The sequence below is a fragment of the Dermacentor silvarum genome, chromosome 2 (genome assembly GCF_013339745.2).
Source record: "Dermacentor silvarum isolate Dsil-2018 chromosome 2, BIME_Dsil_1.4, whole genome shotgun sequence".
NCBI classification, from domain to species: Eukaryota; Metazoa; Arthropoda; class Arachnida; order Ixodida; family Ixodidae; genus Dermacentor; species Dermacentor silvarum.
Genome location: NC_051155.1, coordinates 123,375,830 through 123,400,744, shown reverse-complemented (window position 1 = coordinate 123,400,744; position 24,915 = coordinate 123,375,830). Strand labels below are relative to the sequence as shown.

The 24,915-nt window shown below is 48.1% G+C and overlaps 1 protein-coding gene across 1 annotated transcript in view; it reads left to right on the top strand.

The window, feature by feature from the left end:
• The first annotated feature begins 1,566 nt into the window (after positions 1-1,566).
• Positions 1,567-24,915, top strand: part of LOC119440341 (phospholipid-transporting ATPase ABCA3) — an 80,390-nt gene continuing 57,041 nt past the window's right edge. The window contains exons 1-3 of the mRNA XM_037705261.2: positions 1,567-1,591; positions 2,874-3,169; positions 6,298-6,549. Of these exons, the coding sequence (XP_037561189.2) occupies positions 1,567-1,591; positions 2,874-3,169; positions 6,298-6,549 (573 nt within the window). The remainder of the gene's footprint in view (positions 1,592-2,873; positions 3,170-6,297; positions 6,550-24,915) is intronic.

Below are 24,915 nucleotides of genomic sequence, written 5' to 3'. Positions count from 1 at the left end.
TTTCACATAACCCACGTTTTCTTGTCGGTTTCCACAGCCACACTAAATCACCGGGGTCATATATCACGTGTCGGCGTCGGCGGCCGCAGCGTACCTTGTGAAACAAGTGCGCAGAGAAGCAGGTCATCGAGTCTCTTCAGCAAGAGAGACGGTCTCGGATATACAGAGATTATCGTGGCTGGAAACAGGAAGATAGTGTCCAATGTATAACGAGGCAAACAAACATAAAGAAGAAAGAAGGGACTGTAGCCCGCAGTGGTGGAGGTACTGGGTACGACACAACGTACCACGTAGTCGCAACACCTCGAACGCACGTCAGAGTGTCACAATATTATTAAAAATTTTATATTCTTCCCGTGGCGCTCAGCGTAGGATTTCTCGGCGCCGTTCAATGAGAGGTGATGGAAGTGTACGTTGTTAGGTTTGTCTCAATTTGTTCTTGCCGAGCATACACAGACATCGTCCATTGGCCAGCATTCAAAATATTAAGCATTCAAAAACAAGTAAAATTTCACCGCTACAAAAGAGCCCTAACACCATGCCGGCGGCTCGTAAAAGCAATATCTTGGCAATTACTCCGCGTTATCAAACACTCTCCCATACGTATGTCTTCGTAAACTATGCAACCAAGCTGCTCGCGCTCCATCGGCAAACAAAACGATCTTGTCAACGACACATCTCCTCGAAGAAAATACGTTAGGAAGAGAGAAAGATAAAAAATGGAATTTGTATTTTCCGGAGGCATCGCATGAAGATTATTTTTCGGGGCCGTCAAGAGAAAGCACCCAAATCGGTGAAACATATGGAGATGAAAAGAGGACGAATGTCCCCATAGTGGGTATGGGCCAGCAGTGAAGGGAAACCGAACCAAACGAGGCAACAACAACTTCCATAGCACGTTTTTCAGAAGTCAACATCAATGATTGGAGAACGGCTCCCGAGGTTCGAAGTGACGCAGGCCAAAAAAGGAGCGGACTGTCAAGCTGCGTTTCTTCAGAGTTACGCTAACCAAGACCTGTCGCTGGTTCCCACTTCGGTCCATATCACTCACATTAGCTACTGAGACCTCTGATCAGCGGCATCAAAATCTACCAGATACTAACAAAGCAGACTGCTTCAGTATCCTAGCGAGGTCTCGCCATGTTTTGACGATTTGCGCCATGTTCAACCTTTCGGCCAATCACTGAGGATGTCGCCGTTATTGGAGCCAATAAGGAGGCAAAGATGACAAAAACAACGGTATTCAGATAGCAAAAATAGGTACCGCAATTCTGAGTCTTCAAAAAAAAAAAAAAAAAGCTCGGTCGTTGTTCTTTTGCATCACTATGTTTTGTCTACCATCATAAGCAGGAATTTCGTTCGTTAGTCCATTTGACCGGAACCATAGCCGTTAAAGCGTGCAAGAACCGAAGAGCACGTGCTATAGTAGAAGACGAAGAACTACACGAAACTTCGCGTGCTGAGGACACCACCACCACCATCATCATCATCATAACCTTCGCGTGCCTCCTCGTGACGATTTTTCTGGTACCCTTCCGTCAGACGTGCGAAGCCCAGACCTCGACAATGCAAGCCGCTTTGCCTCCGCAAGGTGAGTTGAAGGCTGCTGCAAATTTCTTGCTGCAAGTTTTTATTCTGCAAGAATGGCCCTTGTAGCCCTGGTGACGATGTGATTGGGCGAACACGCGCAAGGGAGCTGAATTTGAGGGCTGAGCAGCTCCCCTGCCGTTGGTGGGTGATAAAAACGTAGCCTTCGCATCATGCCTACACAGTTGGCTGGCGTTCTGGAATTGGATATATGGATAAAGAATGCCGTATAGATTTCATTTTACTGATTTCATTAGAGCTGCAAGTTTTCATTACATGTCAATACGATTTAGAACCGACTTCACCGGCGACAAAAGGATGCAGTCTGCCTGAAATTTCGTCGTATGTCAACTTTTCTGGATTTATTACTGTTAGAACGAACTGAATTGCAGAAGTGTAGCCATTCGTTAGCTCTTAGGGAAAGAAGAAAAGAAATGGAGATCCAACGCACCTTGTTTTATTCGACGTACAGCTATGCTTTGTTTACATGTATAAATAGATTGGAAACCTGTCTTTGTTGCCGTAAGGTTTCCAATTGGGTTCGTTGGTATTTGATTCTGAACGTGTAGCATTGCGTGTAAAAAACACAGACGAAAGAAGGAACAGTTACACACATTATACAATGTTGATAATCTGCGCTCCGTGCGAGTAACTGTGTTCCATCTTTTGTCTGTGTTCTTTACACACAATGCTACACGTTCACCTCGTTGAAATGAAAAGTAGTGAAATGATCGCTTAGCTCTTCACTTGTCGGGCACGAGTTCGCCCAGAATGAAGTTCACCCAGACCTGAGCTATATTTATTTCAGTTTTGTAAATATGACGCGCATCTTTCATTGCACATACACTCAGGTACGCAAGACTTCAGCCAACAAGTATTAATATAGCATCTATCATACACTCCCACACAGGTTCCGCGATGCAAGTCAAATATATTTGCAAACATGTTGCTCTTACTAAATGTGGAACCTTTGTGAAACGAATGTGCTTGAGGGTCGACTCTTCCTTCATTCGAGGTTATTATCACTATTACTGTATTTCACTCTTAATGCCATTACAAATAAGCGTCACAATGTAAGTGGAACATCTTAAATCTCCTTCCACAGAATGTCCAGCAGCCTAGTAAGTGAAACGTATTACAAAAAATGTTCCGCTTACTCGGAAGAATCTACATGTGACTTCGATACTGGCAGTCATGCTTCTCAAGCTCAAGTGCTTATCCGAATGTCTCCCCTCCCTGAGAAGAGAATGTGTACCCGTGCTGAGAAGCCATTTGTCGATCCTCAGGCCCTCCTCCGGCAGCAGCGATGGCCGTTCCTGAGGTTGACCCTTCAGTCCGTCCAGCGCCGTCCCCTTGGCGGCAGCTGTTCATGCTGGTGTGGAAGAACGTCTACGTGAAGCGGCTGTGTCGCCGCTACACCACCACGCTGCTCGAGATTGTGTTGATGGTGGTGCTCCTACTGGGAATTCAGGAGAGCTCTGTGGTGCGCGAGCCGCTGATTCGCAAGGGGGACACCATCTTTTCGCCCATCCACCCAACCACCTTCTGGAATACGCAGCCCGACATGGTGCAAGTCAACCAGGTTTGCCAAATGAAGATGCTTCTATAAATTTTTGCTGGCATGCGTCACACGAAGGTTGCATTATTTTTTTCTTCTTAAATGGAATAATCGCATGAGCGAATGAAAGGTAATAAGCCTATTTCAGCGAAAATTCATTCATCAAGCGATTTTCTTGTAGCAGCCTAACCTCGAATACCACTCGCAGATTGTTCTGGTGCTCGCTAAAGAACATGTAAATAGATAAATTTATGGCGCGGATCAACAAACGACCTAATAAAGGAACAACAGATTATGCAAGTCTCCAACCTCGGACATTAGGTCGAATAAGCTCAACTGTCAAAACGAAACAACGAAACAAAAATTGAACTTAAAATTATTACATTCGAAAGATTGAGGAATCAGTAAATAATAGGAAGCCATGAAGTTTGCAAGAGGCCGGAACACTCGTCACTGGAGGGAATTATATATGCAAGGAGAGCAGGGCAGCGGTCATCAGCCATTTTGAGGGTATAAGGCCAGCAAAGGAATTCTACAATGTACTGCATAGTACCCAGAAGTGGCATGTAGTTGCGATTAGTAGTAGCTGCGAAGAAGAAATGGTAGTTCCGTGTATAATCATGGGTGTGGTTCTAAAGGCTTTCCGAGCAGACTTCTAGACGTTACAGAAAAAAAGCAACCGATAACAATTACAATTACCTGTTTCAAAGATGTAATTCATTACAGTTACTAAAAGGTAACCAAATACATTAACGTCACTTTCCTCCCTACTTTTATTAACATATGATCCTCTTTATGAAACGCAATGACCGTAACCTTTATACATCTCGCTAACGAACAGGATAATATTCAATATTTGAAGGTCGTTTTATTTGTCCTAAAGGGATCCTGATCCACTTTTTATTTATTTATTTATTTATTTATTTATTTATTTATTTATTTATTTATTTATTTATTTATTTATTTATTTATTTATTTATTTATTTATTTATTTATTTATTTATTTATTTATTTATTTATTTATTACAGGAGTTGGTGAACAATTTTGACTCGTATATGTACATTTGCAATCCTGGCTTAAGAAAATACAGGATAGGTGGGAACACATACAGAGACGCAAACAATATCAATAAGCAAAAGAGAGGACTACCTTCTCGGGAAGTTCAACAAATTTGGAAAACGTTGTTGGCGCGGTGACAGACGGGTTCAGTTCATTCCATTCTCGCACAGCTTGTGGGAAGTATAGGAAAACAAGAACGCGTTATTATTGCAGGAAAACTCTTCTAGTCTATGTGGGTGCATCTGTCGTGTCTGGCGAGTGGACTTAAGGTTTATAAAGTCTGAGTAGTTTAGCTTAAATGAGTTGTGGAGTAGCATCTACATATATAGAAGTGTAGAAAGGCACTTGAAGTGGAAATAGGCTATTTCAGAAATACTTGGCCGCAAAAAGTACTTCAATGCGTTCAGCAGAAGCGGAGTTATTGACAATCAAACACGGCCTCCGCTGTGCTCCCATTCCATATTCTTCAATGTCTTGAACGGCGAAGGCTACGGCTGGGTGGGGCGGCCGGGCCACAACGCTCCGCCTTCGAAATGTCACCGTGGCGCGCAGTGCAACCCAGACCCGAGAACCGCGGCTTTGAGTACCCACAAACATGTGAGCAAGGTGTCCGTACGTTGTGGCGCGGTATATATAGTCCTTCGTAACGCGGACGCGCACCACGTGCGGCGCAGTCACGTTGCGCTGACGAAAAGTGGACGCTCCACAGTCCAGCATCACGACGCAATCAGTGTGACCGGCGGCGTACCGCGTACCTTTCTTACGCCTTCTTCGCCAAGCTAAACAACGGTCGCTCGCTGCGCCCTTGCACGCGTTCTCCGCGGCAACAGGTGATCGCCGCGCTGCTACGGGCGGCATTCAGCGCGCCGAACTGTACAGCGGGTAAATTTTCGGCAATCCAGGCGTCGCCGGCGTGGCGTATCTGAATTCGCCGGCTGCTACCTGGCGCTTGAAACGCCGGACCATATCTACGCCTCCTACAATGCAGCCCTTAGCTCCAGCGCACACATCGGGCGAGTTTTCTTTGTAGCTGTAGACGCCTTCACGACGAAACGAGGGACCATTGCGGAAGAAAACTCTGAAAAGTCGCTCTTAGTGACGATAACGTGTGAAGGGCTGCAGAGGACGCATTGAAAGAGCCAGGTCAGCTTGTTCTATTCACTGCATTTGTGCAATGGTAATAAAATAAGGGAGGAAGGTAACGTTAAAGTAATCGGTTAGTTCTTAGTAATTGTTCAGTTACTTTTGTGTGGCAGTAACTAGTAACTGTAATGAATTATATTTTTGAAACAGGCAATTGTAATTGAAATTGGTGACGTTTTTTTCTGCAACATGTTCAAGTCTGCTTAGAGGTAACCATTGCTTGGGCGTGGATTCGGACACTAACTATCGTTCGTTCGAAATTCTAGCACCAGCTTCGTGCAGCATCCTCAAGTGGACACTAAAGAAAGATATTAATTGAAGCTAGATTGTAACATCCAATCAATGAAATTCAATCAAATTTATTCACCTCAAGAAGAAGAGAAAGCTTCTGAAATAACAAACTTGTCGCAGCGAAAATGAACTTGTGTAAGCGAAAAAATGACGGAAATGATAAATCGGAGTGGGGCTACATCTTGTGGACTAGAGTACCTCTCATGTGACGTCAGCACTGGCTGACTCACTGATCCCGGCTGCAATGTCCCGTCACTGCGAGCCGCTATGCTTTCTCTGTTTACAACCGCCAAAGCCATCCCTACCTTCACTCGCTCCTGCCGCTGAGACTTAAGTGACCGTATACATCCGGCAACCTAAATCCAAGCAGAGTCGCAGAGCGTGGATAGCTGCCGCCCAGCAGTGTGCTTCGTATATGGAATAGCTGCAGTATAGTGGGAGGTCACGTGGAGATTGTGTCAACTTATTCGTTTTGGTGCGGGTGGTTCAAATTGGGAAGCAGCAGCGGGGCCTTCGGCGACAATTTTCTACACAAAAAAAAGTGACATATTGGCGCACCGAAAACGATCATGAACTTCTAGACGAACATTCTATCGATCTAGCTCGGCATTTTTTCCCCTTTAGTAATCATTTAAATGTTCGTCACTTCCTCTGGCAGGTGTTATACGCGCCCGCTGACAACAAGTACCTGTCTCGGCTGACGCGAGAAGCCATGAAGATGTTGAGCGTGCCCGACGTGATGGGAGTGCACTCGAACAAAGAACTCGTCGCGGCCATGATGCGGCAGAACCGGACACCCGTGCACACCGTGGGGCTGTACTATGGCAACGTGAATCCCGGTGACAAGGACAGCGTGCCGATTAGCCTGCGGATCACCTTCTTCGGCGGCAGCCTGCCTCTCGACGTGCTCGTAAGCGAAACGGCTTTCCTCTCTTATCATTCACTTTCCGTAGAGAAAGACGACGGGAATAGAGAGAATATCTACCAGTAGGATTAACGTATTTGTAGAATGAAAGGGGTAGCCTGAGCTATGGACCAGAACGTTGAGAGCTCATAAGAGGAGCCATGATTTGCCGGGGAATACGTAAACTGACGGAAAGAATGAAACGACCGGGATAACGCTCAGCCAGTGGACTTTTTCCTTTCGAAAACATCGTGACGTCACTGGCCACAAGCCAAGTGAAGTGCGAGACGTGTGCAAAGAGATGGCGGCAAAGTATCTACCTAGCGCCACTGCTAGCAAGGCATCGACTGCGTTGCGATGCGTCCGACTACTTGAGTTCGATGCCAGAAGCTGCCCACTATGCTCCAGTGATGCGTCGAGAAGCTCTTCGCCTGTGGCGAGCATCACTTTAATCCTTTCCTCACAGATGGCTGAAAGAATGATCCGAAGTGCTGGGTGAACGTGCGATTTGGCGATATATACCGGGTGTTTCAGCGAACACTTTCAAAACGTTTTAAAGGTTGCCTGTGGAAGATAGCAAAATTCTAGTTCTTGAGTTGGTCTACTCGAAGAGGCGGACATTACTTACACAATAAATTGCATTATTGCATTATGCATTCCAATTTATTTATTTCAATAAATAAATAAATGGAAATGCATAATCGACTAATTAACCAAACTTCACTAAATATTTTTTTAAACTAATTACCTTATGGCCCATATTGCAACCTACAAATTCTAGTAGTGGAGTCGGCAAGGCGGAGTCGGCAAGGCGGATCCACTTGGAACGAATTCGTAGGTTGACACTAGTTTCGCGATTGCGGAGAAATGCATTGGCGTTCCAGTCACTTTCTTAACAAAACGCCGTTTTATGCGTCGAAGCACAAAAAGTTGTCGCAGTTTCACCTGAAAGGCGAAGCATCAATTGCGATAGCAAATTTGTAGAGAGCTTTACGGAGTAATGATAGTAGCTTTATCAGCTGTATAAACTTGGACATTCAGCAGCACCAGCAACACACAGAACTTTTGTCGACGCCGTCGGCGTTTTGCCCGCGTTCGCACAAAATGCGGGCGGCGTTGGTGACTGTTGCCGGAGCCTCTGATATAAATAGGCACTTGGTGCCGCAGCTAAACGTCGCCTCCCCCCCCCACGGCCTTTCGCTTCGCGCGTCGGAAGAAGGCGCGTTTATGTCTTATCTTTCAGTCCCTATCCCCCTGTGCAGCGCGATTGAGGTGTCCTCTATTGAGAGACAGTTATCGCGCTGCACTTTAACCCAATTTTCTCCATTTCCAACTATAATCTCTCTCGTTGCTCTACATATAAGGTTATTGTAAAGGAGAAAAGAGACGCCTACTTCTGCAGCCCTTAAGGGAGCACGGCGCAGAACGCGCGTTTGTTCTCCGCCGTGGGTTCACTCCCCGTGAAAGCCGCGTCCCTCGCGCCCTTTCACTCGCACATACAGCGTTCGGCGGCGCGCGGCGACGATTTCATCTCCATTGACGTCATACGGAACCTCACTGCGACGGCGACGCCGACGGCAGAAATCTGCTTTGGAGTGTCCATATAATTGCTATCGCAATAAAATGCTTCGATGCAAAACAACACATGCCTACGTGGCATCTGTTTTCGTCATGTAAACTCGAACGTGACCGCATTTGTCCCGTCTCTTGTTAAGTGGGAAATAGCATGGCAAGACGAACACTGACAGAAAGATGAGAACACAAGCGCTGTCTTCTTTCTGTCAGTCTTTGTCTTGCCGCACTGTTTCCCACTTCACAAGCCATGCAACACGAACTAGCTGAACATCACTCACTGCTGCAGTTCATTTGTCCCGTCGGTTGCCATTTGTGTTCACGCTATAAATTAACGTCATCCAGCAGCAAAGTAAAGTACACTGTCAAGCAGCAGCCGCTTAGTTCGAGTGACGGAGAAGAGCACAATGGTGTCTGACGGGTGCCGTTTGTCACGACGCATTGCACGTTTGTCGCCGCTTCTCGTCTTTTGGGAAAAAAAGTTGTCGCAGTTACACCTGAAAGGCGAAGCATCAATTGCGATAGCAAATTTGTAGAGAGCTATACGGAGTAATGATAGTAGCTTTATCAGCTGTATAAACTTGGACATTCAGCAGCACCGGCAACACGCAGAACTCTTGTCGACGCCGTCGGCGTTTTGCCCGCGTTCGCACAAAATGCGTGCGGCGTTGGTGACTGTTGCCGGAGCCTCTGATATAAATAGGCACTTGGTGCCGCAGCTAAACGTCGCCTCCCTTCCCCCCCCCCCCCCCCCCCCCCACGGCCTTTCGCGTGTCTGAAGAAGTGGCGTTTGCTCTACATATATGGTGATTGTAAAGGAGGAAAGAGACGCCTACTTCTTTAGCCCTTACGGGAGCATGGCGCAGAACGCGCGTTTGTTCTCCGCCGTGGGTTCACTCCCCGTGAAAGCGCGCGCCCCTCGCGCCCTTTCACTCGCACATACAGCGTTCGGCGGCGCGCGGTGACGATTTCATCTCCATTGACGTCATACGGAACCTCACGGCGACGGCTACGGCAACGGCGACGACGACGCCGACGGCAGAAATCTGCTTTGGAGTGTCCATATAATTGCTATCGCAATAAAAATGCCGATCGCACTGCCTTTTGGTGTGACTTGCGCACCCCGGCCAAGGCGTCAGAACTCACCCGGCTCAGAGGATGCAGCCATGACACACGAATAAAGTTGCAGTTTTGCCCGAAAGGCGAAGAAGCATCCATTGCGATATTAGTAGGCAACTATACGCAGTAATGAATTAAAGATAGTAGTTTTATCGGCCGTATAAACATGCAAATATTCACTTACTAAATTTAACAAGAATGTCACTACGCACGCACAAGCAAACATGAACACATTACACTCGATGACCGCGGACACTCGCTGTCAAAACGTTGGCGTGAGGAAACGCGGCAGCCAGTAGCGAGTGAAGTGGCCTTCGTGCTGATCATCGCTTCGATGCAAACTTAGCGGTCAGACTGCAGCAAGCGCAAAGGTACGAGCCGTTGGCGCACCTACGTTGGCGCAGCTTAGCGTGTCTCTTTCTCTTCGGATATTATCTGTCTATCTACCGTCGAACGCAAACAGTGTAGACGTAGCGCATTCTCACGCCAACTCATTTCTCTCTTTCGAATACAAGAAATGATAACATTATTTCTATAACTTTCACATGTAATGCACTGCGTGGAACGATAAACAAATGAAACAATTGGAACCTATGGTTTGACCACGTGACTCCTTCTTTTTCTGCCGCCCATGAGGTAACGCCAAAGTGATAACCCAAGAGTCAATGTAGATAGGCCAGTGAAACTGGAGCCGTGCCGAGCGTTGGATTTCATGTCTTCATACAATTAGCTCATTCATCTGAGCGCGTCGCCATAGATCTTGGAAATCCCGCACTTTGCAAAACTCGTACTGTTGTGTTCATATCGCGATAGGCTACAAGTGTCGCAGTTGTCAAGTTGCAGTGATAAATGAATGGTCGCCACTGCGCATGTGTAACCTGGAGCTACTTGTATAGATGGGTGTGTGCCCTACGTTACTGTGTCTTTGTGCTGTTTTGTGGCTGCTCGTTGGCATGCCTGAATAAAGGATTCGAAAAGCATGTCCCAGCTCTGAAGTTACAACATGACTGGCCGCGAGGATGGGATCCCGGCAGCCGAAAAAAGAGCAGCGGTTCAGGGTGCCATGCTCGGTAAGCTTCCAGGGTTTGATCCGGACGGTGACGACTGCGATATTTTCTTCGAGCGGTTGGTGTGTTTTGTCGCTGCTAACGACATCGCAGAGGATAAGAGGTCGCAAGTGCTGCTGACGTCCATCGGGGAGAAGGCATACGTCACGCTCAGGAGCCTTCTTCTGCCGAAAACGCCTACCAAGTAGACGCATGACGTGGTCATCGCAACGCTGAAGAAGCACTACACCCCGAAGTGCTCCGTGGTTACGGAAAGATACCGTTTTAACCAACGCAAGCAAGAACCGCACGAAAGCATAGGGGACTTCATAGGACTCAAGCAACTGGCTGCAATGTGTGAGTACGGCACATTTCTTGAGCAAGCCCTGCGAGATCATCTCATCGCGGGATTGAGTTCCGACAGCATACGCTGCAGGCTTCTGGCGACTCCTGATGCAGAACTAACCTGGGACCGCACCTGCATTATTGTAGCAGCCATGGAATCGGCTACTAGAGGCACTCAGGAAATAGTGGCGACCCTCTCAACGGGGACCCCAGTCGACAGCGACGTTCACTGGCACAAGGAAACAGCAGCGGGGCAGCGGCAAGCACCCGGTGGGGAGGATACGCCCAGAGTGCCATTCCGAAAACGGCTTCACCAGCGGGCCCACAAGAGACTAAGGTGTGTCATCGTTGCGGTGGGCGGCACTATCCTGTAAGTTTTCCGTTCATGAACAGTCGTTGTTCTAAATGTAACAAGAAAGGTCATGTAGCCAAAATGTGTAAACGCATATTCATTTCCTGTAGAATGAGGCAACGCGCGATGAGCTGTTGACACTGTGTCACACAGCCCGTAGGGCGGGCACGCCTGCCATTGTAGTGCCGTTGCTGATAAACGGAAGAGAGATTCCGATGGCACCTACAATGGCACGCCTGTCACGGTCAAAGGTATTATGGATGTTGATGTAAAGTACCAGAGCCAACACGTTCGCTTGCCACTAGTGACTGCTAATGATAGCGCAGGGGCTAGAATGCCAACATTATTTGGGCGGGAGTGGCTAACGAAAATAAAGCTCGACTGGCCGAATGTGGTACGGGTGCAGAACGTACGTGAAGAAGCACAGCTAACTGATAAGTACCGCGAGGTATTTCAACCAGGATACGGGGCCATTAAAGGGTTTCACGCTAGTATTGTGCTTAAGAAAGGCGCTACTCTCGTTTTTTTTTTTTTTTGTAAAGCGAGACCAGTTCCATACCCGTTACGCGAGCAAGTAGAACAAGAGCTGCTTAATATGGAGAAGGCAGGCATTCTGTACCGCGTGAGGCACAGTGCTTGGGCCACCCCACTGGTGGTAGTGCCGAAAAAGAATAACGGTATTCGACTGTGCGGGGATTACCGTGTCACCGTCAATCCTTTCGTGGAAGTTGACCATTACCCTCTACCGCTGCCTGAAGATATTTTCACCACGTTGCAAGGTGGAGCTATGTTTTCTGTTCTTGACCTGAGTAAGGCGTATCTGCAACTGGAATTAGATGAGCACGCTCAGGAACTGCTCACCGTTAACACGCATATGGGCCTTTTCCGTTACAGGCGCCTACCATATTGTAACGAATGATACAAGGTCTTCTGAGATAACTATTTATTGGGGCGAACTTGTGCCCGGCAAGTAAATAAATTAAATAGCTGCAGCGTTCCAAGCAGGAGATCAAGAAGCCTTCTTTTTCTCGAGCGACGCTTCACTTCCTCCTCTTTTGGCGACGGTCACATATCTCCCAGTGCGTGCGGCGAATGCACGTGCCATTACGTCTTCGTCTTTGTTCTTCTAATACGCCGCTGTCCTCTTCGAGGGTGCACGAACCTGCGCGCGTTATTTAAAGACGGTTTTTGTCTTGTGTCATTATTCCCCCTCCAAGAACGCATCGTCCCGATGCGTAAAGTGGCGAAACTGTTGACAAGCTGTTGACCGCACTAAAATGGTATATGGCACTGAGTAGAGGTGTTTGGTAGAACATTCACTGCCTGTCATAATATGGCTTCATTCTGACCACATGCACAGTTTCTGTGCGACGTCGGCATCGTGATGAGGTCACTTGTCCTTCCGGCGTAACTTCGTAGTTTAAGGGACTAATGCGGCGAAGTACTCTGTAAGGGCCGAAATAACGGCGCAGAAGCTTTTCGGACAGGCCGCGCGTCCGTACGGGAGTCCACACCCATACTCTGTCACCTGGTGCATACTCGACTTCTCTTCGCCGCAAGTTGTACCGGTCGGCGTCAATGCGCTGTCTTTGTTGAATGCGGTGTCGCGCCAGCTGGCGTGCTTCTTCGGCCCTCTGTATAAATTCGCCGATTTCAGGGTTTTGTTCTGCACTATCGTTTACCGGCAGCATTGCATCTAAGGGTGTGGTAACTGTTCGGCCAAAAACAAGCTGAAATGGCGTCACTTGAGTGGTCTCTTGCAATGCGGTATTGTAAGCGAATGTTGCATATGGTAGTATCTTGTCCCATGTACGGTGCTCTAAGTCTACGTAAATTGACAACATATCGGTCAGCGTCCTGTTCAGTCGCTCGGTCAACCCATTTGTTTGAGGGTGATAGGCAGTTGTTTTCCTGTGGCTGGTATGAGTTAGTTGCATAATGGAGTGCGTCAAATCCGCTGTGAACGCAGTTCCTCGGTCCGTGATAATAACTGCAGGGGCACCATGTCGTAGTACCACGTTGGTAACAAAGAATTCAGCCACTTCAATGGCTGTTGCACTGATTAGAGAGGCTGTCTCGGCATATCGGGTTAGGTAATCAGTCGCTACTACAATCCATCGTTTCCCTGATGACGATGTCGGAAATGGACCAAGCAAGTCCATTCCTACTTGTTCGAACGGGGCTTCTGGGGGTTCTATTGGTTGAAGGAGGCCTGCGGGTTTTAATGGAGGCGTTTTGCGTCTTTGGCAATCCCGACACGTTCTCACATAATGCTGCACCGAACTCAATAGCTTTGGCCAGTAGTACTTAGCATGAATTCGAGCGAATGTCCTACTCACTCCGAGGTGTCCTGCGGATGGGTCATCGTGACAGGCTTCCAAGATTTCGGATTGCAAGGATGAAGGAACGACGAGTAAGAATTTCTCTCTGCTGTGCTCAAAATTTCTTTTGTAGAGGACGTTATTTCTCATCACATACGATGATAATCCCCGTTTGAAAACTCGCGGAACATGGACGGGGTGTCCTTCCAGGTGCCTGATGAGTAGAAGCATCTCGGCGTCAGACTGTTGATGTTTGGCCATCTCAGACGTGGTTACGGCTCCAAGAAACGGAAAGTTGTGTCCATCTTCCACAGGAGCAGACTCGACCGGAGCACGTGACAAGCAATCAGCATCACTGTGCTTGCGACCAGATCTATACACGACCGTTATGTCGTATTCCTGCAGCCTCAGACTCCATCTAGCAAGTCGCCCAGAAGGATCCTTCAGGTTTGCAAGCCAGCACAACGAATGATGGTCGCTGATTGCTCGGAACGGCCTACCGTATAAGTATGGTCGGAATTTTCCTATGGCCCATATTACTGCGAGACATTCCTTTTCCGTAGCAGAGTAGTTAGTTTCAGCCTTCGAAAGAGTGCGGCTAGCGTATGCAATCACTCTTTCCTCTCCGTTTTGCCACTGAACGAGGACGGCACCAAGCCCGAAATTGCTTGCGTCCGTGTGGATGTCTGTTTCCGCTTCTTCATCAAAGTGCGCAAGAACCGGGTGGTCTTGAAGTCGGCGTCGGAGCTCATTGAATGCATCTTCTTGTTCACTTAGCCAAATGAAAGGTACATCTTCTTTAGTCAATCGCGTTAACGGCTCGGCAATCTTCGAAAAATTTTTGACGAAACGTCTATAATAGGCACAAAGTCCTAAAAATCGCCTCACGGCCTTTTTATCCGTTGGTCTAGGAAACTTTTCTACTGCTGCAGTTTTCTCAGGGTCAGGACGGATGCCTTCATAACTAATCACATGGCCGAGGAAAAGGAGCTCATGGAAGCCGAAGTGACATTTTTGTGGCTTTATCGTCAGCCCTGCTGAACTAATAGTGTTGAGCACAGTCCGCAGTCGTTCCACATGCTGATCAAAGGTGGTAGAAAAAATCACGACATCGTCAAGATAAACAAGACAGGACTGCCACTTTAACCCGGATAGTACAGTGTCCATCATCCGCTGAAATGTGGCAGGTGCGGAACAGAGGCCGAACGGAAGTACCTTGAATTCGTATAACCCGTCTGGTGTGACGAACGCTGTCTTCTCACGATCTCTTTCGTCCACTTCTATCTGCCAGTATCCACTTTTGAGGTCGAGAGAGGAAAAGAATTTCGCATCCCGTAGTCTATCAAGGGTGTCGTCGATCCGCGGAAGTGGATAAACATCCCGCTTTGTGACGACGTTCAACTTCCGGTAATCCACGCAGAAACGCAAGGTCTGATCCTTTTTCTTTACTAGCACCACGGGCGAAGCCCACGGGCTTGTCGACGGTTGAATTACGTCGTCTCTCAGCATTTCTTCAACTTGGTTTCTGATGACCTCTCTCTCTTTCGGTGCCACTCGGTAGGGATGCTGGCAAATAGGCCTGACAGCTTCGTCGACAATGATACGGTGTTTGGCGATGGATGTTCTCTGGACTTTGGATGACGTTGAGAAACACGTGGCGAATTCTCGTATAAGGCTTTCTATTTGCTGCTTCTGGATCGGTGATAGTGCTGCTTCGATCTTGATGGATGCGAGTATGGAGTCGACGTTGTCAGACTTGAGTGGTGCAGCCTCGGAAGGGTTCAAATCCATAATCTGGACATAATCATTAAGGCGGGCAATGACAGTTCCCTTCGCAATATGCTGGACTTCATTTCCAAAGTTAGTGACAAAGACATTAGAACACCCACCACGCAGCCGAACAAGACCTCTGGCCATACAGATCCCTTTTTCGAGTAAGAGGCCAATGTTACTGTCTGCTATTCCTTCATAGTCGGTGAACACGTTGCTTCTTACGGCGACAGCTATGCTGGATCTTGGGGGTATCGTGACGTCGTCGTCTATAATCTGGAGCGCATCGAATTGTTCTTCACACTCGAACGTAGCGATAGCGTGCTTCGTTGAGAACGACACACAAGATTCCTGCAAGTTGATTACTGCACCGTTCGCCTGCAAAAAGTCCATTCCAATAATTAAATCCCTCGAGCATTCTGACAGCACAATGAAAGTAGCGACGTATGTGAAGCCACGTATGCCAATTCTAGAAGTGCACCTGCCCACCGGGTCGATAAGGTGTCCTCCGGCTGTTCGAATTTGCGGTCCTCTCCAAGCAGTCAGCACTTTCTTTAGTCTTCTGGCAAGTTCTTTACTCATCACTGAATGGTCTGCGCCTGTGTCTATTAAAGCAGTAATTTCGTAGCCGTCCACAACCACACACAAATCGGAAGTAACGTCACTGTTTCCGCAACTGCTCTCGCGTCTGTCGTTAGATTTCGGAGTCAGCGCTGGAGGCTCTGTTCTTGCGTCGACAGCGGCCTTACCTCCACAGGTCGCCGGTATTAGTTTTCCCGACGCGGGCTTTGGGAACTTCGCCTCGGGGAGCTGGAGGATGGACGCGGACTCGGTGATCGATACCGCAGTGGTACTGTTGACCGAGGTTGGTGTTGCTGTGAAGTATGAGGGCTTTGGCGCGTCGACAAATACTCCCGGATTTCAAAAGGGCGCTCGCCGTTTCTTGGGCAAGGAGCGTTTACGGAAAAACCCCTAAGTCCCGCTCTGCGGTACTCGCACATCCGGTAGAGATGACCAGCTTCCCCGCAGTGGTAGCACAGTGGGATTCGATCAGGAGTGCGCCATATGTCAGCCTTCCGCAATCTCGTCTCAGGCGGAGGTGGCGTGAACTGACGTTCGGGTACATGGGTAGGTGCCGTGACGAAAGTACGTCCAGGCGTTCCTCTGAGTACCTCGGCGTACGATACTGTCGGCCGTACCATTGGTGACGCTTGTGGCTGTGCTTGTGGGTGCTGTTCGCGGACTGCTTGTCTCACTTCTTCACGAACCACTTCTGCCAATGAAGAGACCGCTGTAGGGCCATTGTTCATCTGTTGCCTCTGGAGCTCTTCTCGAACCACAGACCTTACGAGTTCTCGTAAGACATCGACGCCGTTCCCGAACACCGTTGATATGGCGTCCACAGATGCGACATTCATATCGCGGTTGTAGAGCCTCGCTCGCTGTTGGAGTGTCCTCTCCATAGTTGTCGCCTCGGCGCGGAATTCGGCAACGGTGCGTGGAGGGCTTCGAACCAAACCGGCAAAAAGCTCCTGCTTCACACCGCGCATCAGATGCCGAAGCTTCTTGTCCTCGCTCATGCTCGGATCGGCCCGGCGAAATAAGCGGGACATATCTTCAACATACATTGCCACGCTTTCGTTGTTTCGTTGGCTTCTTGCTTGCAAAGCGGCTTCAGCTCTTTCTCGGCGGTCTGTGCTCGAATACGTAGCCAACAGCTCCCGTCGGAAGTCATCCCACGACCGGAGGGCAGCTTCATGGTTTTCAAACCACGTTCGTGCAGAGTCTTGCAACGCGAAATAAACGTTGCGGCGCTTCCGGTCTTCGTTCCATCCATTGTAGTCCGCCACACGCTCAAAGCCTTCTAACCAGTCCTCGGCGTCTTCAAAAGTGTCGCCGTGGAAAGGCTTAGGCGTCATCGGCTGATCAACGACGACGTGTGTTGAGGCGGTCTGGGATGTCATTTCGGTATTGGCTGCTGCTGCTATTCTAGTTGGCTCCGGTAAAAGAGAAAACTCGGGTCGCTCACCACGTAGGCGACGGCTCGTGCGCTGGTGGACAGGCGTGAGCTCGTTGGGTCCGAGTTGGCGTGGCTCCGGGCTGCTTTCTTCAACTCGAATGGGGCTGGAAATCATACCCAGCACCTCCACCAGAATTGTAACGAATGATACAAGGTCTTCTGAGATAACTATTTATTGGGGCGAACTTGTGCCCGGCAAGTAAATAAATTAAATAGCTGCAGCGTTCCAAGCAGGAGATCAAGAAGCCTTCTTTTTCTCGAGCGACGCTTCACTTCCTCCTCTTTTGGCGACGGTCACATATCTCCCAGTGCGTGCGGCGAATGCACGTGCCATTACGTCTTCGTCTTTGTTCTTCTAATACGCCGCTGTCCTCTTCGAGGGTGCACGAACCTGCGCGCGTTATTTAAAGACGGTTTTTGTCTTGTGTCAATATGGTGTAGCCTGTGCACCAGCCTCATTTCAGGCGGTAATGGACCAAGTCCTGAGGGGCTTGCAAGGCACGGCTTGCTATCTTGATGTCATCATAGCGGGAGTTAGCTACGAGCAGTGTCGGGAAAGAGTTGAACAAGTGCTCATGCGCCTAAGCCAATATGGTATCAAAGTCAACGCGGGAAAGTGCACATTGTTTCAAAGAAGAGTAGCCTACTTGGGACACGAAGTTGATGGCAATGGGCTGCACCCTACCAGTGACAAGGTAAGGGCGATAAAGAATGCACCCTAGCTAGACAATGTCAGGCAACTAAAGGCGTTTTTTGGTCTGATCAATTTCTGTGCAAAATTTTTACCAAATTTAGCTACAGTACTGGAGCCTCTCCATGACTTGCTGCGCAAGGAAACCAAGTGGCACTGGTCCCGACTATGTGACGACGCTTTCAACAAGTGTAAAACGTTGTTGACGGATGAAAGTGTGTTGGAAATATATGTGACAAAAGAAATTCAGTTCATGTGTGACGCTTCAGAGTATGGCCTAGGAGCAGTACTATCGCATGTCGTGAACGGCCAAGAGAAGCCTATCGCTTTCGCCTCAAGGTCGCTGTCAATGTCCGAGCGGAACTACGGACAAATGGAGAAAGAGGCACTGAGCATCGCCTTTGGAGTAAAAAAATTCCACAAATATCTGTTTGGCAGGGCATTTAACGTTTTAACGGATCACCAACCACTGATGGTTCTTTTCGATCCACACCGACATTGCGGTGCCGTCAGGGGGGTGAATCTTCCTATACCTCCCATTGGTTGTTTTATAGCAGACGCTCAGTCGACGCTAGCGCCAAGGCGCACTTCAGTTAGGCCCTAGCGGATGGATGACGGTACCACGGTGGCGAAAAAAAGAAAGAAAAGCGGCGCGATTTTTTTTACCCTCCCCCTTTCGCTATAGAACTTTTTTCTTCCTTTTTTTTATGATAACGTTGTTCCGCTCTTTTCTCCTTTCCCTCTTGACTTTCCTATTCCTCGCAAGCCTCGCCTCGCCCTCCCCTCATGCCACGCACAATGCTCTTTTTTTTATTTCTTTAGCTGTCCGCCGCGTGTTTTTTTTTTTTTTTTTTTTTTTTTTTTTTGTCGCGGGCGTTATCAGACGCACCACCGGACCGAAGCGCGTGCTCCGCGCTCCTCTCCTGTCCGGCCGTGCCATTCGTGCATTCGTGATGCGTGCTTGCGCGCAGTGGATTCTTTTTGCGTTTTCATGCACGCAATCCCGTTCATTATTACGATCAAGCAAGCATGTGCCCAAATTAAAAAATAATTGCACTTACAACACAACAGTTCTTTGGACTCATTTAATTGTGTTCGTTTGCGAAAACCAGAATTGGAGCAGACAGTGCAACACACTATAGAATGCAACAAAACGAGGATGGTGTTCCATGTTCGCACATGTAAAAAACAAAAAAAAAACATGTATTGTAATTGATCTAATGGCCAATGCGCAGAATAGCTTCTCACGGCCTGCTTCTCGCTCGGTCCATAAAATCCACCTCCGTGAAGGGCACCGAGCATATTCTGCGGTTGTTGACCTTGTCTCTGGGCAAACCCATTAGGTCCATCCTTCCAGCGTAGGTTAAAAACGCTTCCATCCTGAAGAACAGTGAAGATCATAAATTATAACATCGCAGTTGGAACATACAAAACAGAACTCGTTTCGCATCGCGGCCGAGTACTAGTTGTGATATGCTAACCTTAATTCTCAGAAACGCATTTTTAAACGATTGCGACCAATTAGATAGAAATAAGTGCAAAGCGCACACCTACACACGTGTTCCTTGCGATACGCACAGGTGGTACTATATTTATCAGGAGCTTTTTGTTCGCTGCTTCTTGGCACAATTTACAGAATCGTTGTGGTGTTTTAAAATCAGCCAAATGTTACCTCACCACCGGACAGCCATGTACGACTGCGCACCATTACTATCACAAATAAAAACCGGGAAGTAAATAGCACGGTGCTCACCTGTTGTCTTTAGGGATGCGGTAGAATTTCACGTCGCATGGCTCACTTCGTCTTGATGTGTTCGTACACCACTGAACCTCACACGAACAGGGACCGCTGCGAGACATGGCGAAAAAAAAATGTCACAGTTTCGCCCTAAGGGCGAAGCAATGAATGCGATAGCAACACAGCAATGTCATACGAAGTAAGGTGAGCAGCTTTGGTAGCAATGTGAATTGTAGTAAACATGGGCTGATTAAGTAAGCAGGTGTGCTGCGCCGTAAGTAGACCGACATGAAGAGAGACTCGATGACCACGAGAAGGCGCTTGTGAAACGGTGGTGTTGATGAGAAGCGCTTCCCGTGGGCAGCGCGTGCGAAGGGACACACCTGTAGCGCAGCACTGCCGATCCGGGCATCATTGCATGTGTAGCGTGCGTTGGAAAATGTGGCCCGACTATTACTAACTGAATGAACAAGCGTGGTGTGAGCGCGCACAAACAAACGTGAATAGATCACACTGAATGACTGCAGACAACGACTATCAAAACGCTGGCAGCAAGCGCATATATACGCCGCAGCGGCGAAGGTACGTGCGGTCTATCGCTTCAACGGAAACTGAGCGGCGAATGCACGGCGCATAAAGGTCAGAGCCGTGGGGAGATAACAGACCGTGCGGGCGAGACGAGCGCGGTTGTTGGCAGAGGAGAAGTGCGCCCCCCCCCCCCCCCCTCCCTCCGGCGCTGGCTTCCGGCTTCCTTGCTTGCGCGTGGGAGATTGAGTGCGTTCGCTCTCCGTGATAGCGCATGTCCCCGCACGCTTCCGCTCGGGCATACGGCGCGCGGCGAAGATTTTATCTATAGGGAACCTCACGACGGCGACGGCGACGCCGACGGCAGAAATCCGGTTGAAGTGTCCATATAATTGCTATCGCAATAAAAGCCGACAAACGTGCAACGGTAGGTTATCACAGGGTTACCACTGCTAGCACGGAAGGCGAAAAACTGACCGTATAATGCCAGAAAAAAAGTTGTGCGGTTTTGGCCGTTATCAGCCCAGCCGACGACGAGCGCTTGCCGGGCCGCCGATAGTTGAAGGCGAGAGAGAAACGACAAAGTTGAGAGAGGGTTGACAAGAAAAAAAAAAGAAAAGCGATTTTGGTTCCGCATCCATCTCATGGATGGCGCTGCAATTCGCGTGGACAAAAAACCAGCGGAGTTTCCGGGGCCTGGTGCCGTGGCAACTGCCAGGGTGCACAGATGGCTGACATTTCTAGCAGACTATCGTTACAAAATTACGCATAAGCCGGGCACCGCCATCTCGCATTCTGATGCTTTGTCACGGCTACCGTTGTCGGAAGTGGGGCATGAAGAGGACACACTTTGTTACTTTTTCACGTTGTCAGATTTGCCGCTGACCGCTCAGGACATTGAGCGTGCAACAGGGTGTGACAGTTTGCTGCGAGTTGTGTGAAATATGATATGGCATGGTCGGCCAAAGTCTGTCAGTGCGGAACTGCAACCGTTTTGGGTTCGCCGTTTTGAGCTCACGGTGGACGAGGGCTGTATTGTTTGGAATAACAGGGTTGTGGTCCCTGAAAGCTTGAAGACTGTAGTACTAGCACTCTTGCACGAGCAGCATCTCGGGATCTCAAAAATGAAGGCTGTTGCACGGTCAATGGTATGGTAACCGGGTATCGATGATGCCCTTGGAAAGGCGGTGCGCAAATGCAGCATCTGTCAGAATGTGTTCTGATTTGATATTAGTATCATCCGTGTACAGGATGATAGTAGGAGAGGAAGAAATGCTTAGACCGTTATTAATATAAAGGTGAAATTATATAGGACGAAGTATGGATCCCTGTGGTACCCAGTCTCTATATTGAGAAATAAGGAAGTCGCCTGATTAAAGGAAACTGATAATGATCTGGTAAGTAACTCTTCATCGGACCTAATGCCGTACCACGTATACCATAGTCATAAAGTTTGGACAGGCCCGCCATGGTTGCTCAGTGGCTATGGTGTTGGGCTGCTGAGCACGAGGTCGCGGGATCGAATCCCGGCCACGGCGGCCGCATTTCGATGGGGGCGAAATGCGAAAACACCCGTGTACTTAGATTTAGGTGCACGTTAAAGAACCCCAGGTGGTCCAAATTTCCGGAGTCCCCCACTACGGCGTGCCTCATAATCAGAACTGGTTTTGGCACGTAAAACCCCATAATTTAATTTTTTTAATAACTCGCTTAGTCTTGTGGACCATCACTAAACATTCAGCTTTGACCATTCATGCGCTGTCGGTGTAGTCCATCATTTATTGTGCGCATATAATCAAGTGTGCGCCCATTCACCTATTCTTGACACGTTGGCGATAGAGTGGGCGCAAGTACCCGTGCCAGTTGGAGTAAATGTGCGTAGATACCGTGCACGAAACTTACTATGACAGGAAGCGGCGCTACACCCTTCGTCAATGGTTAACGAGCGGTACTCACTCTTGCCGACGTTCCGGGGCTGAATCCCTTTCTTTCAAGGTTAGCGATACAATGCTGGCGGATGAGCCAATTTTTGTATCCTCGAGGAAAGCCGTACATATCGAAGTGCCGGTAACACGTACGGACAGTTGCAGCAGCGGTCCGCGAACTTGGCCACACAGATTCATTCCATTCCTTAATATGCTAGTCACTATATTTTTGCAGTCAACTACTGCACACTTCAATCCACGATTCACTACAACATAGTTGTAGTACAGTTGCTTAGCGAATACTCGGTAGCATTTCCGACAGATGATCGCACAGAAGCAATGTAAAAGCGGTATTGCTTTCGTATTCGTTCACTGTCACTGAGGCCACGTGCGGTGCGCCGCCGAAAGCGCCATCTTGTTTTTATACTACAAACTGCTTCGCGAAAAGGGTCAATATGCGGGTTATATTGCCACACCATTCTAACATTAAAGTTGCTCATATCTTGTCTTACATTCTTGAGGAAGTTATTCCTCGGAAGTTTGACAATGACAGCCAAGAAACAAATGTAACGAAACAAACACCAACAGCGCATGCATTTTATCATAAATCTTCTCAGACTGAAGTATTAACAGTGCAAACTATAACAGAAATCTGAAAACGATGTATTTTTGGGCGTGGCTGTGGGACTACCTCCGGGATTGGCCTAAGCAAGAGGCCGCGTTTCTGCCAGAAAGCTCCCCTTCGTGCATAGCGTTTGCCGCCAGCGTTTCGCGGTAAATATTACGGTTACAAAAGCTGCAGTTGCTGGGAAGCGTGAGGTATCTTTGAATGCTGTCGCGTTCCGCTCTTAAAGGCGAAGGTTAAGCGTTCTCCAAGTTTTTGTTGAATTTCATCGCGGGGGCAATTGTACTTCTGCCCGCGCAACCGTATAAATCTTGCGCCACTCTTAAAATGCAGTTCTAACATTTCGGAGCGATTGCTTGCGTACTTTATTGTGAAGTCCGCAATGAAAGCATCCGATTTGAACTTAGCCTACACATCATCCATAACCTGGTCGTTACTTTGATCAATCAAGGTTCCTGTGTTCAGTGTGGACACTACGGAAACGTACTACGAAGCCCGTATAGCGCATGACAGCACAAACAGAAAAAAAAGACGAGGGCGCAGTAAGAATTTCCAACGCTCATCATTGAGCCAGAAACAAGCTTTCACTAATCATTATCCTTAAAAAGCATTACTACCGCATATAAAAGCTTGCGGTATAGTTTTCTCGGACCATTGGGAAACAAGACCGTTAACAGCGGTTTCAAGCATATATAGCTAAAGGTATATTTTACAAAAGCACTATTTCACACATGCGCATTTAACTTCGAATACTCATTTGCCATAGCTCCGGCCCACTCCAGCCCCCCCCCCTTTTTTTTTCACTAATTTTGATCACTTGTACATATTGCCACATGCGCTTATTTCTGTTGGTGCCCGTTTCTCTACGCAGCACCGTTTTCAACTCGTTTAAAGCGTCGCGTCGATAGCGCGTTGGAGATGCGTTTGATAAAACCGTGGGCCCACTTCATCAGCTGATGCGCGCGCTGCGGGGCGTTGATGTGCTAGTACGTTTAAGGTCCCTGAACCTTAAGTACGTTTGGCGTCGCAGTTATAGATACCGCACTGGCGAGCGTGTTGGCATTCTTTTCTGCCGACGATCAACCGCGCATGCTGTTTTCGTCGCCACCGAATAGTTTTTTGCCTGGAGTTCTCTTATGGGCGCAAGTTCGCCCAAATAAAATTAAAAATTGGTGTGGTTTAGCTTTGGTTCACCCTGGTTGATAGCGAAAGCTTCACTGCCCTGGCTAGGCCCATTGTCGAGCTGTGGCCGAGGTGTGGTTTCGCAATGATATACAGACATGTTTGCAATGAATACAGTGTTTATTCATCATTTTTATGCCTATGAAGACACTGCGGTGATCAGTAAAGTAGTGAGACTTGATTGCAACTCGCAGCCGGGCCCAACTCTACTCGGGCAATGGCGGCAATGTCTCCTTCAAGGGCTCCGTAAAGGCCTAAATATAGTCCGACGTAGCGTGAACGCGCGCACACATGATTATGTGGGAAGCAGTGTCACATCAGGAACATGGGAACGGACTGTTAGACTCCCGCTATTCGTTTCTGTTTTCACAGCCGAATGTTATGCTTTGTGGATGGCAGAGCAAGAAGTTGTAAATGGAAAGCACAAAAAAGCAGTCGTTTACACAGACTCCCTAAGTACTCTTAAAGCCCTCAACTTAAAATCGGAGCAAAAACCTCTCATCATTGAGATAGGTCCTCCTATCGAAACGTTGGCCAGCCTTTCTGAGGCACCTTATCCCTGTTTATAATCTTTATTCCTCATTACACACTGTCACGCGTAAATCAAAACCGCTCAATTCGTTTCTGCTGAGTCCCAAGTCACGTTGGGATCCCGGGAAACGAAAAGGCAGATATGTATGCTGCTAATGCGAAACACAAACTATATCTAAAATCAAGCTACATTTGATGGATGGGCTTCGAGCTATTTGCAAAGCACTAAATGACAAATGGCAAAATCAGTGGAACATGAACAATAATAACAAATTGCCCATCATTAATTCGGTGCTAGGTGAATGGAAAACCTGCTATCACCAAGAACGCTTCAGGGAGGTAATATTAGCCAGGCTGCGAATAGGGCACACACACCTCTCACACAATTATCTACTCACAAAGGAAGCACAGCCGGTATGTGATAAATGTCAGGAACCACTTACGGTACTACACATTCTAATTACTTGCCCACATATCGAAAGACAACGAAAAAAACATTTCCACGATCTATACGATTTACATGTACCACTACACCCCACTCTCATTTTGGGAGACGATTTCGTTGTCCCTCTTACAGTTGTCGTAAATTTTTCAGACGAAGTAGGCTTTC